Genomic DNA, 16855 nt, shown 5'->3' on the forward strand with positions numbered 1-16855 from the left:
TCCAGTGATAGAAGCAGAGTTTGAAGGGCGGAACATGAGGTGCTTGGTTGACACGGGATCCGAATGTACTATAATGCCTCTAGAAGTATATGAGAGATACTTCAGTCGACTAGTGATTCCAGAGGATGGCCGAGTGATACGACTGACCGCCGCAAATAATGGTCAATTGTCAGTCAAAGGGATCGTGTGGATGCAACTAAAAATGTTTGGTCAAGAGCTGGGGCAGAAAGGGGTAGTACTGGTGGATCACCCCCCTAGAAGAGGGATGGAAGTGACGCTCGGAATGAACGTGCTGCAAGATTTGAATCACCAGATGTATGCCAGTGAAGGACCCCGATACTGGGCCCGTGCGGCAAGACACCGACCCACACAGAGAATTCTACACCGTCTAGTGCTGAGTTGCGACTTGCTGAAAAGTGCGGTCCCAGGTGGCCGGGTGGGCCGGGTCCGAATGACTTCGAGGGCCCCGATTCTGCTGGGACCCAGACAAGAGGAACTCTTAATGCTGCCTGTGGGAGCTGCACAGAGATTGAATGGGCTTGAAGTGCTACTTGAGGCCACCCGAGAGGGTTCCTCATTTGCCAAGGTACATGTGGCCCGGTCTTTGGCGATTGTGAAGAATGGACGAGTGCCGGTCCGATGCATCAATGTTTTAGATGAAGCTGTTGCAATTCCCGCTGGGACCATACTGGCTGAACTGTTCGTGCCGGCAGAGAAGGTGCCGGAAAATGCAGGGTTCGAATTGCGACCAGACCAACAGTCATCCTGGACATTCGCGGTCGAGGTAGGCCGGACTGAACCTCCTACGGAGGAATGGAATGTTCATGTGATCATGGAGCAGATGGGAGTGGATCGGGAGAAGCTGACCCCCGAGCAGTTGGAGAGAGTTTTGTGGGAACATCAAGAGACCTTTTCCCGACATGGAGAGGACTTCGGGTGTACCCAGACGATTGAGCATGAGATTCCAACGGGGGATACTCCACCCATTAGAGAAAGATATCGTCAAATTCCTCCGGCGCTCTATCAAGAGGTGAAGAGCATGGTGGCCAGTATGCTGGACAACCAAGTGATCCGAGAGAGCCGGAGTCCCTGGGCGGCCCCTGTAGTCTTGGTCCGCAAGAAGGATGGGACACTCCGATTTTGTGTGGACTATCGGAAATTGAATGCCCACACCGTACGGGACGCATATCCTTTACCCCGTATTGAAGAATCCCTGTCGGCCCTGGGTCGGGCCAAGTATTTCTCAACGTTGGATTTGGCAAGCGGGTACTGGCAGGTCCCAATGGCTGAAAAAGATCGGGCCAAGACGGCGTTTGTCTTGCCAATGGGGCTCTTTGAGTTCAACCGGATGCCCTTTGGCCTCGCTACCGCCCCGGGAACCTTCCAACGCCTGATGGAACATTGCTTGGGCGATCTAAATTTTGAATCAGTCCTGATATATCTAGACGACATTGTGGTGTTCGGAACCTCATTTGAAGATCATCTGGAGAAGCTGCGTCAAGTTCTCCGGCGGCTCAAGAGCTACGGCCTGAAAATAAAGCCAAAAAAATGTCAACTGTTACGAAACCAGATTGAATATTTGGGGCATCTGGTGACCCCGGATGGGGTACTACCTTTAGCCAGTAAGATTAAGGCGGTACAAGAGTGGCCACCTCCTTGTGACCTGCGAGAAGTGCGGGCCTTCCTGGGCCTAGCAGGATACTATCGGCGGTTTGTGCCTAAATTCTCACAAGTGGTGAGTCCCTTGAATGAACTTTTGAGAGGGACAGCGCTGGGTCCTCGAAATCGCCCCATTCCATGGGGGCCCCTACAGAAAAAGGCATTTGATGGAGTGAAAACCGCCCTAACGAGTGCCCCATTGCTGGCCTACGCCCGGTTTGACACCCCTTTTTTGTTGTATACCGATGGTAGTCTTCATGGGTTGGGGGCAGTACTAGCACAGGTGCAGGATGGCCGGGAACGAGTGATTTCTCATGGCAGCAGATCTTTAAGAGACTCCGAGCGAAATCCGGCTAACTACAGCTCATTCCGGCTGGAATTGCTGGCCCTGGTGTGGGCAATGACAGAACGCTTCGCCGAGTATCTAACAGGAGCTGAGGTGCTAGTCATGACAGATAACAACCCGCTAGCTCACTTAGAGAATGCAAAACTGGGGGCGTTGGAGCAGCGGTGGGTCGCCAGACTGGCCAAGTTCAATTACCGCATTAAATTTCGCTCTGGTCGAGAGAACGGCAATGCAGATGCATTGTCAAGAGTGCCCCTTGGGTCATCCGGGGAAGATGTTGACGAACAACTTGAGGATACTGAAACTCCAGCTTTGGGGCAAATACCTATCTTCCAAAGTGTGGTACACTTAAGTGGGGTGGCCACCGGGATGCCCTGTGTCCTGGGTAAAACACCCTCAGATTGGACAAGAGTCCAGGATGAGTGTCCGGACGTTGCACTTGTGCGCCGTTGGGTACAAAACAAGGCCTGGCCCAGTGCAGAGGACAAGGCTCAGTTGTCCATGGAAGGAATGAAACTCCTTCGACAATGGGATAAATTGTGTGTGGAACAAGGTCTTTTGTATCGTAAGGCGTACCTGCCATCGGAGCTGCAGCATCGGTACCAACTGATAATTCCTGTGGGGATGGGGCCAGTGGTCGCTCGTGAGGCGCATGAGAAGGGGGCCCATTTTGGAAGTGAAAAGACACTTCAGTGGTTGCAGCGAGTCCTCTACTGCCCTGAGTTGGGAGGGATGGTGGCCGACGCGTGTCGGCAGTGCCGAATTTGTGGGCTCAACAAAAGCCCTGAGCAGCGGGCTCCCACACAGTCTATTAAGACTTCAGCTCCACTGGAACTACTCATGATTGACTACGTGTTGATAGGGTACTCTACGTCAGGGTACTCCTATTGCCTGGTGATGACAGATCACTTTACCAAGTATGCTGTAGCGGTGCCGACAAGAGATCAGACGGCCAAGTCGGCGGCTGAGGCAGTGTGCCGACATTTCTTCCAAGTGTTCGGGTGTCCGCAGAGAATACATTCAGATCAAGGGGCCTGCTTTCAGGGGACGCTGATGAAAGAGTTGCACCAGCTTTATGGTATCGAGCAGTCGAGAACAACGCCTTACCACCCTCAGGGTAACGGGGTGTGTGAACGTTTTAATCGGACCCTGTTGCAAATGTTGAGGTCCTTAGAGAGTCAGCAACAGACATGCTGGCCTGAGTATCTCCCCGAATTGATGTGGGCTTACAATAACAGGGTGCACAGTACTACTGGTTACTCACCACACATGTTGATGTTTGGTAGACCTGGCCGAGACATTGAGGATTTGAACATGCCAGATCCCTCCTCCGCCCCCCTTCGGACTGCATCCGAGTGGGTACGAGAGCATTGGCGGCGGTTGAGGGTGGTGCATCAGGTGGTGGGCGACCGCCTTCGCCAGGTGGTCCATAAGGACATGCGACCTGTACAAACAGAGCTGTTCTCTCTGGGGGACAGAGTGTTGGTGAGGACAAAACGACGGTCAGGAAAGCTGAGTGACCGATGGGAGGCGATACCGTATCTGATAAAAAAACAGGTGAACCCTGAGATTCCAGTGTACGAGGTCGAACCGGTGGGGACAGGGGGGCCAACCCGTAATTTGCATCGTAACATGTTACAGCGGTGCTGGTTTGAAGATTCGGCGCCTACCCCCCTAGAGCCAGAGGCCATGTTTCAAGGGGCGGAAGCTCTGAATGATCTTGAGTTTGATGGTGTGCTTACTCCTGCGCCTGCTTATTTGCCCCCTGTGACCGATCTGGCCTCGGGTGATGAGAATGTTGGGGATATGGAGGATGTTGTTGAGCAGAGTGCATCAGGTCAACTGCTTGGTCCTGACGCTGTATCACAGGACATCGAGCCGCAAGAGGAGACAACTCCACTTACGCCCACTAACACGACCACGGAAGAGACTCTAGCTCCCTCTAAGGTCGCACCTGTTGATGTAGGACTCAGGAGAACTACACGATCTACGGCAGGAATACCGCCTCAGCGATATGCTCAAGATGAATTTGAGTGGGGAGGTATGTTGAGGACGCCAACCTCTAGTGGGGTGGCATGTAAGAGGGTGAACTGTAGTCCCACTGAGAGGGCACTAGGACACTGTGGTTTTTGCCTGTTGCAGCAGAAGACAGACAGTGCAAAACTCCCAGAGACAATATGTGCTGGGGGGTGGGGTCCAGTGTCTCGTGTGTGAAGTGAAAGTAGGAAGTGAGAGCTGAGAGAGAAAAGGCGGGAAGCAAAGGAGAAGCTGCTGTGAGATCTTAAAAAAAGAGACTGTGTGTGGATTTACTGCAAGTGTTTTTGGAGGAAAAGAAGCTTTTGAGAGACTTTTTGTTGCTAACGTTCCCCTGGAGAAGAGCTAACCTTTTGTTTAACTCTGTGAGAGACTTGTGTTGCTAACGTTTCCTGGAGAAGAGCTAACCCTTTATCTAAGAAAAGACTGAGACTTTACTAAGAACCCAGTACGAATTTGGAAGTCTGTGGATTCCCTGTGCATTGAGTGGAGAAACAAGTCTGGACAGACGGCTGATACAGAGACGGACGGATTGTCGTGGAAGCATTCCTAGGAGCTACAGAAGCAGAGACAACATCGTGAGACCACTAACTAAGTCCCCGGCGTTTGGGCTCGGCATCGGCCGCCAAGACAAGAGGAGCTTGCTGTAACTTATTGGCACTGAAGATATGGACTGGCTACAGCCTGTGCGGATTCCTGCCTGAGAGGAAATCTATCTCAGGATACGGTACCATAGTTATAGATACCCGGGTATCTCTGCTCAGAGTGTTAAGTTGTTACTTTAGAGGTGTATCTTATATTAGAGTTGTGTAAGTTATACTCAATGTGCCATTCCAGGGGCTCCCTTAATAACACTACATTCAATTTACACTTGTTCCTGTTTTTAGTTGCCTGTTAGGTAAATTTCTTACTAGTCTGTTGTAGTATACAGTTCTCAGGAGACCTTGGAGTGGCACAGTGATTTCAGCTGCTGCTGAGCTAGTGTATCTTTGGGGTGCATATGCCTTAATATTCTCCATATTACCTTGATTATTTTGCCTTTGAGTAAATACCGTTGGAGATTTCTGCCTTGGTCTTGGTTTGTGACTCACTGGATCATATTCGGACCTCTGGTCATTACAAGCTGACGTAGGCCATCCGTGTGGCACACGTGCAGCACACGTGTGCTGCCCGTGTGCCGACTGGGTACCACACGGAGCGTGCAGGAGACAGCGCTTGAGATAAGCGCTGTCCCCTGCATCTGTTGCTGAAGCCACCTTTCATATCTTCTCTCCAGCAGCGTTCGCTGGAGAGAAGATATGAAAAATCCTTTTTTTTTTTCGTGTTTAAAATAAAGATCCATGTCCCCACCCCCCTCTCACCCTCTGTGCGCCCACCCGCTGTTAATAAAATACTCACCCGGCTCCCAGGCAGCGTCCTCTCCGCGCCGCACCTTCTCCTGTATGAGCGGTCACGTGGTGCCGCCCATTACAGTCATGAATATGTGGCTCCACCCCTATGGGAGGTGGAGCCGCATATTTATCACTGTAATAGGCGGCACCTCGTGACCGCTCATACAGGAGAAGCTGCGGCGAGGAGAAGCAGCGAGGGAGCCGGGTAAGTGTTTTATTAACAGCGGGGGGAGGGGGGGGGGGAGGGATGCACAGGGGGTGGGAGGGGGTTGGGGACAGGCATCTTTTTTTTAAACACCAAGAAAAAAGCGAACGCTGCTGGAGAGAAGAAAAGAATGGCGGCTTCAGCACCACGTGGGGGGGACAGCGCTTACTGTAGCGCTGTCTCCTGCACGGCACACGGACTGCACACGGACAGCGTCCATGTGCGGTACGTGTTTTACACGGACCCATTGACTTTAATGGGTCCGTGTTATCCGTGCGCTCCCACGAACACTGACATGTCTCCGTGTTTTGCACACGGACACACGGTGCGTGAAAACACGCTGACATGTGCAGAGACACATTGATTTCAATGTGTCTACGTGAGTCAGTGTCTCCGGTACGTGAGGAAACTGTCACCTCACGTACCGGAGCCACTGACGTGTGAAACCGGCCTAATAAGGCTTTCTGACTATGCCCCAACAGGTGGTCATCCATGTCGTTAATTTTTTTTTTTTTTTTGCTTTATGACTCTAACCCTGAAATTACTACTGCAAAGGCTCTCCTACTAATAAGCAAGAAGTCATTTTCACTTCCCTAAAAGAAAAGTGTATACTATCCAAAATTAACTTGACACTCCAAATTGTGTGTCAGGAACATAGCGGCTGCTAAGCTAAGCACTTAATTCATTTAACCCCTGCATGCTTAAGTTCTCCAGGGCACAATCATGTCCTATCATAAACGCAATTACCCCTTTCATTGTACGTGGGATTATATAATCTGGTTCACTGAATAAACTGGTCATGTTTTCCTATGTAGAAGTAAACATAAATTGTCTGTTTCACTGCAAATCAAGTTTTTATGAAAAGGTCAGCACTCAAAATGCTTGATTCATGAAGAACCAGAAATGATCTGCAAGTAAAGCATTTCAGTGTAGCTTCCCCGTTTGCCTGTGGAAGTGTGTACAGCATATACTGTCCTTCTCATAGACCCTCCTTTTCTTTTACTCCAGCCTCTTCCATAACAAGCACAATAAGAAATTTCCTTTCTAACTTGCTTTCCGCTGTCCATTTCCTGCAGGTTTCCTTGCGACTGAAGCAAAAGAGGAAATCTAGAGGTAAGGCTCAAGCTGTGATATTTTCTTATATGCATAGATTTGTAATTGACCATTGCCATTTAGGTAGTGTGTGATTCTGCATTGGAGTTTAGCACAGATCTGTATAAAAAAGAAAACTAATTGCTGGTTTCATGTGTGTAGCCCTGTACTGTTAGCATTGCCCATGTATACTGAGTGCATGATTTTTGTGTTGTGTTTGTACAACTAACTCCATAAAGATATAATAAGTCACTCACGACCTATTAACATAGAGCAACGTTCACATACATAAACAGCTTGTGGGTTACACAGTCATATCAACACTAACATTATATTTATACTTATAGTACTAAGTTGTTTAATTACAAACAGGCTTGATTATGTCATACCATTTTAATTACGAATATTGTTAATGAGCTCATATTTGACATGGATTTTTTTGTACACCTTTGCATTCCTAATATATATTTTTTTCTATGTTTGTTGAACAGTCAGTATATTCAAAATGAGTCGAAGAAGAATCTCATGCAAAGAGTTAGGAGATGCTGATTGTCAGGGATGGTTGTATAAAAAAAAAGAAAAATCATTTCTCGGCAACAAGTGGAAAAAGATTTGGGCAGTTTTAAAGGGGTCATGTTTGTACTGGTATACTGGACACATGGTAAGTGAACAATTATTATTCTAGTTTTTATGATTGAGGTTTATTAACAAATTGATATATTAATTTAACCCCTTAATGACCACCAATACATCTTTTTACTGACCTGCGGTATAAGGCCGGTGTCACACTACCGTGTTTTATGGACGTAAGAGAGGTGCAGAAAATACGGATTGCATACAGTACAATGCTTCTCTAAGCCCCTGCTCATATCAGCCGTATTTTACTGATCCGTATTATACGGTCTTCTACGGCCGTAGAAAATCGCAGCATGCTGCGTTTGTCACCGTATTGCACAAAAAATACACCAATGAAAGTCTATGGGGGCGAGAAAAATACGGAATACACATGGACCAGCAGTGTGACTTGCAAGAAATACACAGCGGTGTTAGAGAGAAAAGCCGGCAATTCAGAGCGGTGTACAGTAAAATCACACTGACAGCTTACAATAGAATAGGTAGAATAAATGTGTACACATAGTATAGGGGTATATATATATATATATATATATATATATATGTCATTGAGACACATATATGTATATATATTATTATTTCATACAGCGCTAGATAGCTTTAAAGCCGGTAATTCAATTGCCGGCTTTTGCCATCTCCTTCCCAAACCCGACATGATATGAGACATGGTTTACATACAGTTAACCATCTCATATCCCCATTGTTTTTGCATATTCCACACTACTAATGTTAGTAGTGTGTATGTGCAAAATTTGGGATCTCTAGCTATTAAATGGCGGAAAAAATTGGCGTGGGCTCCCGCACAATTTTCTCCGCCAGTGTAGTAAAGCCAGTGACTGAGGGCAGATACTAATAGCCTGGAGAGGGTCCATGGTTATTGGCCCCCCCTGGCTAAAAACATCTGCCCCAGCCACTGCAGAAAAGGCACATCTGGAAGATGCGCCTATTCTGGCACTTGGCCACTCTCTTCCCATTCCCGTGTAGCGGTGGGATATGGGGTAATGAAGGGTTAATGTCACCTTGCTACTGTAAGGTGACATTAAGCCAGATTAATAATGGAGAGGCATCAATTATGACACCTATCCATTATTAATCCAATTGTATGAAATGGTTAAATAAACACACACACATTATTAAAAAGTACCGTATATACTCGAGTATAAGCCGAGATTTTCAGCCCAAATTTTTGGGCTGAAAGTGCCCCTCTCTGCCTATACTCGAGTCACGGTAGCGGTGGGGTCGGCAGGTGAGGGGGTGAGGGCGCTGAGGTATACTTACCTAGTCCCAGCGATCCTCGCGCTGTCCCTGCCTTCCTCCCCGTCTTCTGTGCTGCAGCTTCTTCCCCTCTTCAGCGGTCACGTGGGACCGCTCATTACAGAAATGAATAGGCGGCTCCACCTCCCATAGGGGTGGAGCCACCTATTCATTTCTCTAATCAGCGGTGCCGGTGACCGCTGACAGGAAGACGCTGCAGCACAGAAGACGGGGAGGAAGGCAGGGATAGCGCGAGGATCGCTGGGACTAGGTGAGTATGTTATATTTACCTGTCCACGTTCCAGCCGCCGGGCGTCGCTCCATCTTCCCGGCGCCTCCATCTTCCCGGCGTCTGCGCTCTGACTGTTCAGGCAGAGGGCGCGATGACGCATATAGTGTGCGCGGCGCCCTCTGCCTGATCAGTCAGAGCAGAGATGCCGGGAAGATGGAGGCGCCGGGACCGGACGCTGGGAGCTGCAATCAAGAGAGATGAGTATGTGGTTTTTTTTTTTTTTTAATTGCAGCAGCGGCCATGGCACAGATATATGTGCAGCATCTATGGGGCAGTATGAACGGCACACAGCACTATATGGGGCATCTGTGCAGCATCTATGGGGCAGTATGAACGGCACACAGCACTATATGGGGCATCTGTGCAGCATCTATGGGGCAGTATGAACGGCACACAGCACTATATGGGGCATCTGTGCAGCATCTATGGGGCAGTATGAACGGCACACAGCACTATATGGGGCATCTGTGCAGCATCTATGGGGCAGTATGAACGGCACACAGCACTATATGGGGCATCTGTGCAGCATCTATGGGGCAGTATGAACGGCACACAGCACTATATGGGGCATCTGTGCAGCATCTATGGGGCAATATGAACGGCACACAGCACTATATGGGGCATCTGTGCAGCATCTATGGGGCAATATGAACGGTGCAGAGCACTATATGGCACAGCTATGGGGAAATAATGATCTATTTTTATTTTTGAAATTCACCGGTAAATGCTGCATTTCCACCCTAGGCTTATACTCGAGTCAATAAGTTTTCCCAGTTTTTTGTGGCAAAATTAGGGGGGTCGGCTTATACTCGGGTCGGCTTATACTCGAGTATATATGGTATTTTAATGAAATAAAAACACAGGTTGTTTTAACCCCTTCATGACCCAGCCTATTTTGACCTTAATGACCTGGCCGTTTTTTGCAATTCTGACCAGTGTCCCTTTATGAGGTAATAACTCAGGAACGCTTCAACGGATCCTAGCGGTTCTGAGATTGTTTTTTCATGACATATTGGGCTTCATGGTAGTGGTAAATTTAGGTCAATAAATTCTGCGTTTATTTGTGATAAAAACGGAAATTTGGTGAAAATTTTGAAAATTTTGCAATTTTCACATTTTGAATTTTTATTCTGTTAAACCAGAGAATTATGTGACACAAAATAGTTAATAAATAACATTTTCCACATGTATACTTTACATCAGCACAATTTTGGAAACAAAGTTTTTTTTTGCTAGGAAGTTATAAGGGTTAAAATTTGACCAGCGATTTCTCATTTTTACAACGAAATTTACAAAACCATTTTTTTAGGGACCACCTCACATTTGAAGTCAGTTTGAGGGGTCTATATGGCTGAAAATACCCCAAAGTGACACCATTCTAAAAAATGCACCCCTCAAGGTGTTCAAAACCACATTCAAGAAGTTTATTAACCCTTCAGGTGCTTCACAGCAGCAGAAGAAACATGGAAGGAAAAAAATGAACATTTAACTTTTTAGTCACAAAAACGATCTTTCAGCAACAATTTTTTATTTTCCCAATAGTAAAAGGAGAAACTGAACCACAAAAGTTGTTGTCCAATTTGTCCTGAGTACGCTGATACCTCATATGTGGGGGTAAACCACTGTTTGGGAACATGGTAAGGCTCGGAAGGGAAGGAGCGCCATTTGACTTTTTGAATGAAAAATTATCTCCATCGTTAGCGGACACCATGTCGCGTTTGGAGAGCCCGTGTATGCCTAAACATTGGAGCTCCCCCACAAGTGACCCCATTTTGGAAACTGGACTCCCCAAGGAACTTATCAAGATGCCTAGTGAGCACTTTAAACCCTCAGGTGCTTCACAAATTGATCCGTAAAAATGAAAAAGTACTTTTTTTTTTCACAAAAAGTTTCTTTTCGCCTCAATTTTTTCATTTTCACATGGGCAATAGGATAAAATGGATCCTAAAATTTGTTGGGCAATTTCTCCCGAGTACGCTGGCACCTCATATGTGGGGGTAAACCACTGTTTGGGCGCACGGCAGGGCTCGGAAGGGAAGGTATGCCATTTGGCTTTTGAAATGGAAAATTAGCTCCAATCATTAGCTGACACCATGTCACGTTTGGAGAGCCCCTGTGTGCCTAAACATTGGAGGTCCCCCACAAATGACCCCATTTTGGAAACCCCCAAAGGAACTAATCTAGATGTGTGGTGAGCACTTTGAACCCCCAACTGATTCACAGAAGTTTATAACGCAGAGCCATGAAAATAAAAAAAAAAATTCTTTTCTCAAAAATGATATTTTAGCCCGCAATTTTTTATTTTCCCAAGGGTAACAGGAGAAACTTGACCCCAAAAGTTGTTGTCCAGTTTCTTCTGAGTACGCTTATACCCCATATGTGGGAGTAAACCACTGTTTGGGCACATGCCGGCGCTCGGAAGTGAAGTAGTGACGTTTTGAAATGCAGACTTTGATGAAATGCTCTGCGGGCATCACATTGCGTTTGCAGAGCCCCTGATGTGGCTAAACAGTAGAAACCCCCCACAAGTGACCCCATTTTGGAAACTAGACCCTGAAAGGAACTTATCTAGATGTGTGGTGAGCACTTTGAACCCCCAAGTGCTTCACAGAAGTTTATAATGCAGAGTCGTGAAAATAATAAATACGTTTTCTTTCCTCAAAAATAATTTTTAGCCCATAATTTTTATTTTCCCAAGGGTTACAGGAGAAATTGGACCCCAAAAGTTGTTGTACAGCTTCTCCTGAGTATGCTGATACCCCATGTGTGGGGGTAAACCACTGTTTGGGCACACGTCGGGGCTCAGAAGGGAAGTAGTGACTTTTGAAATGCAGACTTTGATGGAATGGTCTGCGGGCGTCACATTGCGTTTGCAGAACCCTTGGTGTGCCTAAACAGTAGAAACCCCCCACAAGTGACCCCATTTTGGAAACTAGACCCCCCAAGGAACTTATCTAGATAGTGGTGAGCACTTTGAACCCCCAAGTGCTTCACAGAAGTTTACAACGCAGAGCCGTGAAAATAAAAAAATCATTTTTCTTTCCTCAAAAATGATGTTTTAGCAATTTTTTTATTTTCAGAAGGGTAACAGGCGAAATTGGACCCCAGTAATTGTTGTTCAGTTTGTCCTGAGTATGCTGGTACCCCATATGTGGGAGTAAACCACTGTTTGGGCACACATCGGGGCTCGGAAGTGAGGGAGCACCATTTGACTTTTTGAATACAAGATTGGCTGGAATCAATGGTGGCGCCATGTTGCGTTTCGAGACCCCTGATGTGCCTAAACAGTGGAAAACCCTCAATTCTACCTCTAACACTAACCCCAACACACCCCTAACCCTAATCCCAACTGTAGCCATAATCCTAATCACAAACCTTATTCCAACCCTAACCCTAAGGCTATGTGCCCACGTTGCGGATTCGTGTGAGATTTTTCAGCACCATTTTTTAAAAATCCGCGGGTAAAAGGCACTGCGTTTTACCTGCGGATTTACCGCGGATTTCCAGTGTTTTTTGTGCGGATTTCACCTGCGGATTCCTATTGAGGAACAGGTGTAAAACGCTGCAGAATCTGAACAAAGAATTGACATGCTGCGGAAAATACAACGCAGCGTTTCCGCGCGGTATTTTCCGCACCATGGGCACAGCGGATTTGGTTTTCCATAGGTTTACATGGTACTGTAAACCTGATGGAACACTGCTGCGAATCCGCAGCGGCCAATCCGCAGCAGTTTCCCATGAGTTTACAGTTCAATGTAAACCTATGGGAAACAAAAATTGCTGTACACATGCTGCAGAAAAACTGCACGGAAACGCAGCGGTTTACATTCCGCAGCATGTCACTTCTTTCTGCGGGGTCGGATTGGCACCGACTTTCATGATGCCTACGTGGCGTCATGGGTCGGGAAGGGGTTAATATTTTATTGTTCTCTCAATCCACCTGAAGACCCTCACTCTGTAACAAATAAAAAATAATAAACCAACAAAATACATACCTTCCGTTGATCTGTAACGTCCCACGATGTAAATCCATCTGAAGGGGTTAAAATATTTTACAGGCAGGAGCACTGCTATAATGCAGCTGTGCTCCTGCCTGCAAAACCCCGGGGAATGAAGGTAATGTAGGTCAATGACCTGTAGTTACCTTCAGTCGCGGTGATGCGCCCTCTGCTGGTTGTCCTCATATGAACTTGAGCCTGGGAGCTTTCCAGGAAAGTTCCCACGCTCAAGGGACATCCAGCAGAAGGCGCATCACCGCGAATGAAGGTAACTATAGGTCATTGACCTACATTACATTCATTCCCCTGGGTTTTGCAGGCAGGAGCACAGCTGCATTATAGCAGAGCTCCTGCCTGTAAAATATTTTAACCCCTTCAGATGGATTTACATCGTGGGACGTTACAGATCAATGGAAGGTATGTATATTGTTGGTTTATTATTTTTTATTTGTTACAGAGCGAGTGTCTTCAGGTGGATTGAGAGAACAATATAATATTAAAACAACCTGTGTTTTTATTTCATTAAAATACTTTTTAATAATGTGTGTGTGTTTATTTAACCACTTCATACAATTGGATTAATAATGGATTAGTGTCATAATTGACGCCTCTCCATTATTAATCTGGCTTAATGTCACCTTACAATAGCAAGGTGACATTAACCCTTCATTACCCCATATCCCACCCCTACACGGGAATGGGAAGAGAGTGGCCAAGTGCCAGAATAGGCGCATCTTCCAAATGTGCCTTTTCTGGGGTGGCTGGGGGCAGATGTTTTTAGCCAGGGGGGGGGGGCAATAACCGTGGACCCTCTCTAGGCTATTAATATGTGCTCTCAGTTACTGGCTTTACTACTCTGGCAGAGAAAATTGCAAGGGAGCCCATGCCAATTTTTTCCGCCATTTAACGCTTTAATTCAATAGCTAGCGAGAACAAATTTTGCACATACACACTACTAACATTAGTAGTGTGGAATATGCAAAAAAAATGGGGATATGAGATGGTTTACTGTATGTAAACCATGTCTCATATCATGTCGGGTTTAGGAAGGAGATAGCAAAAGCCGGCAATTGAATTACCGGCTTTAAAGCTATCTCGCGCTGGATGAAATATTAATATATATGCATATATGTGTCTACTAAGATATATATTATATATATATATATATATATATATATATATATAGACAGTATATACGTTTTTATGATTTTTTGAGCCCATGGATCCATTGTATAGCCGTATGTCGGTTTTGCAAGCCTGCGAGAAAAACACGCAGTACGGATGCCATTCGGATTACATACGGAGGATGCCATGCGCAAAATACGCTGACACACTCTGCCTACGGAGGAGATACGGACCACTATTTTGGGGACTTTTCTGCGTATTACGGCTGTAATTTACAGACCGTATTTTTATACGCTGAGTGTGATGCCAGCCTAAGAGACTAGCATCTCCATACAGGTGACAATCCAGCAGCTGCTGGCTGGACACTATAGCTGACAACTTGCTGTATCAGCCACGATCAGTGTTGGCACCGTCCATATCTGTTTAACCCCTTAGATGCTGCAGTCAATAGTGACTACTTCATATAAATGGTTAACAGAGTCTGGGAGCTCCCTCCTTAACCCCATCGGCACCCTAAGATCATGATTGTGTGGTCCTGATGTTTGCCTTGGCAATTTACAGCCAAATACCGGCCCTAGAGTCTCCCGGCTATAGTGACCTGTTCAGAAAGTCAGCGACATTTAAATGGTAAAAATACATTTTTTTCATTCCTGTCATGCCACTTTGTATTCATTCATTAACATCACCCGAAGGGTTATGAAACTACCTGACAGCAGATTTCAATATGTAGGGGGTACTGTTTTTAAAATGGTATCACTTTTGGAGGTTTTCCTATATCCACGACCCCAAAAGTTATTTAAAAAAAATAATGTTTTGTAAACTTCCTTGAAAAAATAAAAAAATACTGTTACATTTTTAAACCTCCTAAAAGGCTAACAAAATAAAACAACATTTTACAAATGGTGCTGATGTAAGCCGACATGTGGGAAATGTTGTTCATTAATGTTTTTCTATTATATGACTATCTGGATTAGGCCGGGGTCACACCTGCAAGTTCAATGCGAGAAACTTGCGCAACAAGTCCCGGCACTGCCACCGGCACTCGGGACAGGAGCGTTCAGCTGCATAAAAATACATTCAGCTGAAAACTACTGTCCCGATTGCCAATGGCAGTGCCGGGTATTGATGTGCGAGTTTCTCGCATTGAACTCACAAGTGTGACCCTGGCTTTAAAGGGATAATCATTCAAAGTTTGAAAATTGAAATTTATTTATTTTTTACACTTTTGTAAAAATTCTTGAAATATTTTTTTTATAAACACGAAACATATAGACAAAAATTTACCATTAACAAAGTATATGTCATGAAAAACAGTCTCAAAATCATTGGGATCTGTTGAAGCATTCCAGAGTTTTTACCACATAAAGGGACACTGGTCAGATTTAAAAAATTTGGCCCGGTCACTAAGGGAATAAATCAAATAAATAAAAGAGGACATTTATCTAAATGTGCTCAGTTGTTTTTTTTTTTGCTTTTTTACACTCGTTGCATTTATTCAAAAGCGATTTTTATGATTGTTACTAACATTTAGAATACACGACCATGTAGTCTAAAGTGTATAGAATATACAGTTGTGTTAAAAAGTGTTTGCCCCCTTCCTGATTTTCTATTCTTTTGCATGTTTGTCCACCTAATTGTTTCAAATCACCAAATTTAAATATTAGACAAAGATAAGTCAAGTAAATACAAAATTTGTCATGGGTTTACCATGACAGAGAGGAGTCAGACCACCGCAGTGTCTGATTTCTTCCACTCCTGCACTGATTAGACGCACTTCACCTTCATATTAAACAGTGTAAATTTCTTTTAGTAGTGCAAGGGTTAATCTACTCAGTTGAGAGCTCCAAGAGCTGTAAGGCTCTCAGTTGCACACTGTTAGCCACTTCCATCCCCCCATATAAACTGGGTCCTTGCTGGCGCTCATTGTCAGAGTCGCTAATGCTGCATGGCTGGAGGTTATTGTTGGTTATTATTGGAGAAGGTGATTGGTGGATTTATCTGTAACTGTTGCTAGGTTTTGAGTGTGTGATAATTTCCTTTCTTATCCTACTTTGGTTTAACCCCATCCTCCACTCCCCGTTACATTCCTCTGTTATATGTGTGAGTATGTTTGTATTTTTCGTTACCCCTTCTCGTGCTACTACTCCCCTTCTTCCCTGGATCCTGCTGAATAACCCAAGAGCACTTCAGCTTGAGGTCACAAACAGATGGCCGGACATTCTTCTTTAGGACATTTTGGTACATATCAGGATTAGTGTTGAGCGATACCGTTCGATACTTGAAAGTATCGGTATCGGATAGTATCGGCCGATACCCGAAAAGTATCGGATATCGCCAATACCGATACCCGATACCAATACAAGTCAATGGAACACCAAGTATCGGAAGGTATCCTGATGATTCCCAGGGTCTAAAGGAGAGGAAACTCTCCTTCAGGCCCTGGGATCCATATTAATGTGTAAAATAAAGAATTAAAAAAAAAATATTGATATACTTACCTCTCCGGAGGCCCCTGGACATCACTGCTTTTAACCGGCAGCCTTCTTTGCTTAAAATGAGCGCGTTTAGGGCCTTCCATGACGTCACGGCTTCTGATTGGTCGCGTGCCGCTCATGAGACTGCCACGCGACCAATCACAAGCCGTGACGTCATTCTCAGGTCCTAAATTCCTAGAATGAGGAGTTTAGGGCCTGAGAATGACGTCGCGGCTTGTGATTGGTCGCGTGGCGGTCACATGAGCGGCACGCGACCAATCAGAAGCCGTGACGTCATGGAAGGCCCTAAACGCGCTCATTTTAAGCAAAGAAGGCTGCCGGTTACCAGCGG

At 45.7% G+C, this 16855-nt stretch overlaps 1 protein-coding gene across 2 annotated transcripts in view; it reads left to right on the forward strand.

The window, feature by feature from the left end:
* Positions 1–16855, forward strand: part of IPCEF1 (interaction protein for cytohesin exchange factors 1) — a 491098-nt gene that overhangs the window by 103526 nt on the left and 370717 nt on the right. For both annotated transcript variants that reach the window (XM_069769417.1, XM_069769418.1), the window contains 2 exons: positions 6712–6748; positions 7219–7388. In XM_069769417.1, the coding sequence (XP_069625518.1) occupies positions 6712–6748; positions 7219–7388 (207 nt within the window). The remainder of the gene's footprint in view (positions 1–6711; positions 6749–7218; positions 7389–16855) is intronic.

This window comes from Ranitomeya imitator, chromosome 5 (genome assembly GCF_032444005.1).
Source record: "Ranitomeya imitator isolate aRanImi1 chromosome 5, aRanImi1.pri, whole genome shotgun sequence".
Lineage (NCBI taxonomy): Eukaryota > Metazoa > Chordata > Amphibia > Anura > Dendrobatidae > Ranitomeya > Ranitomeya imitator.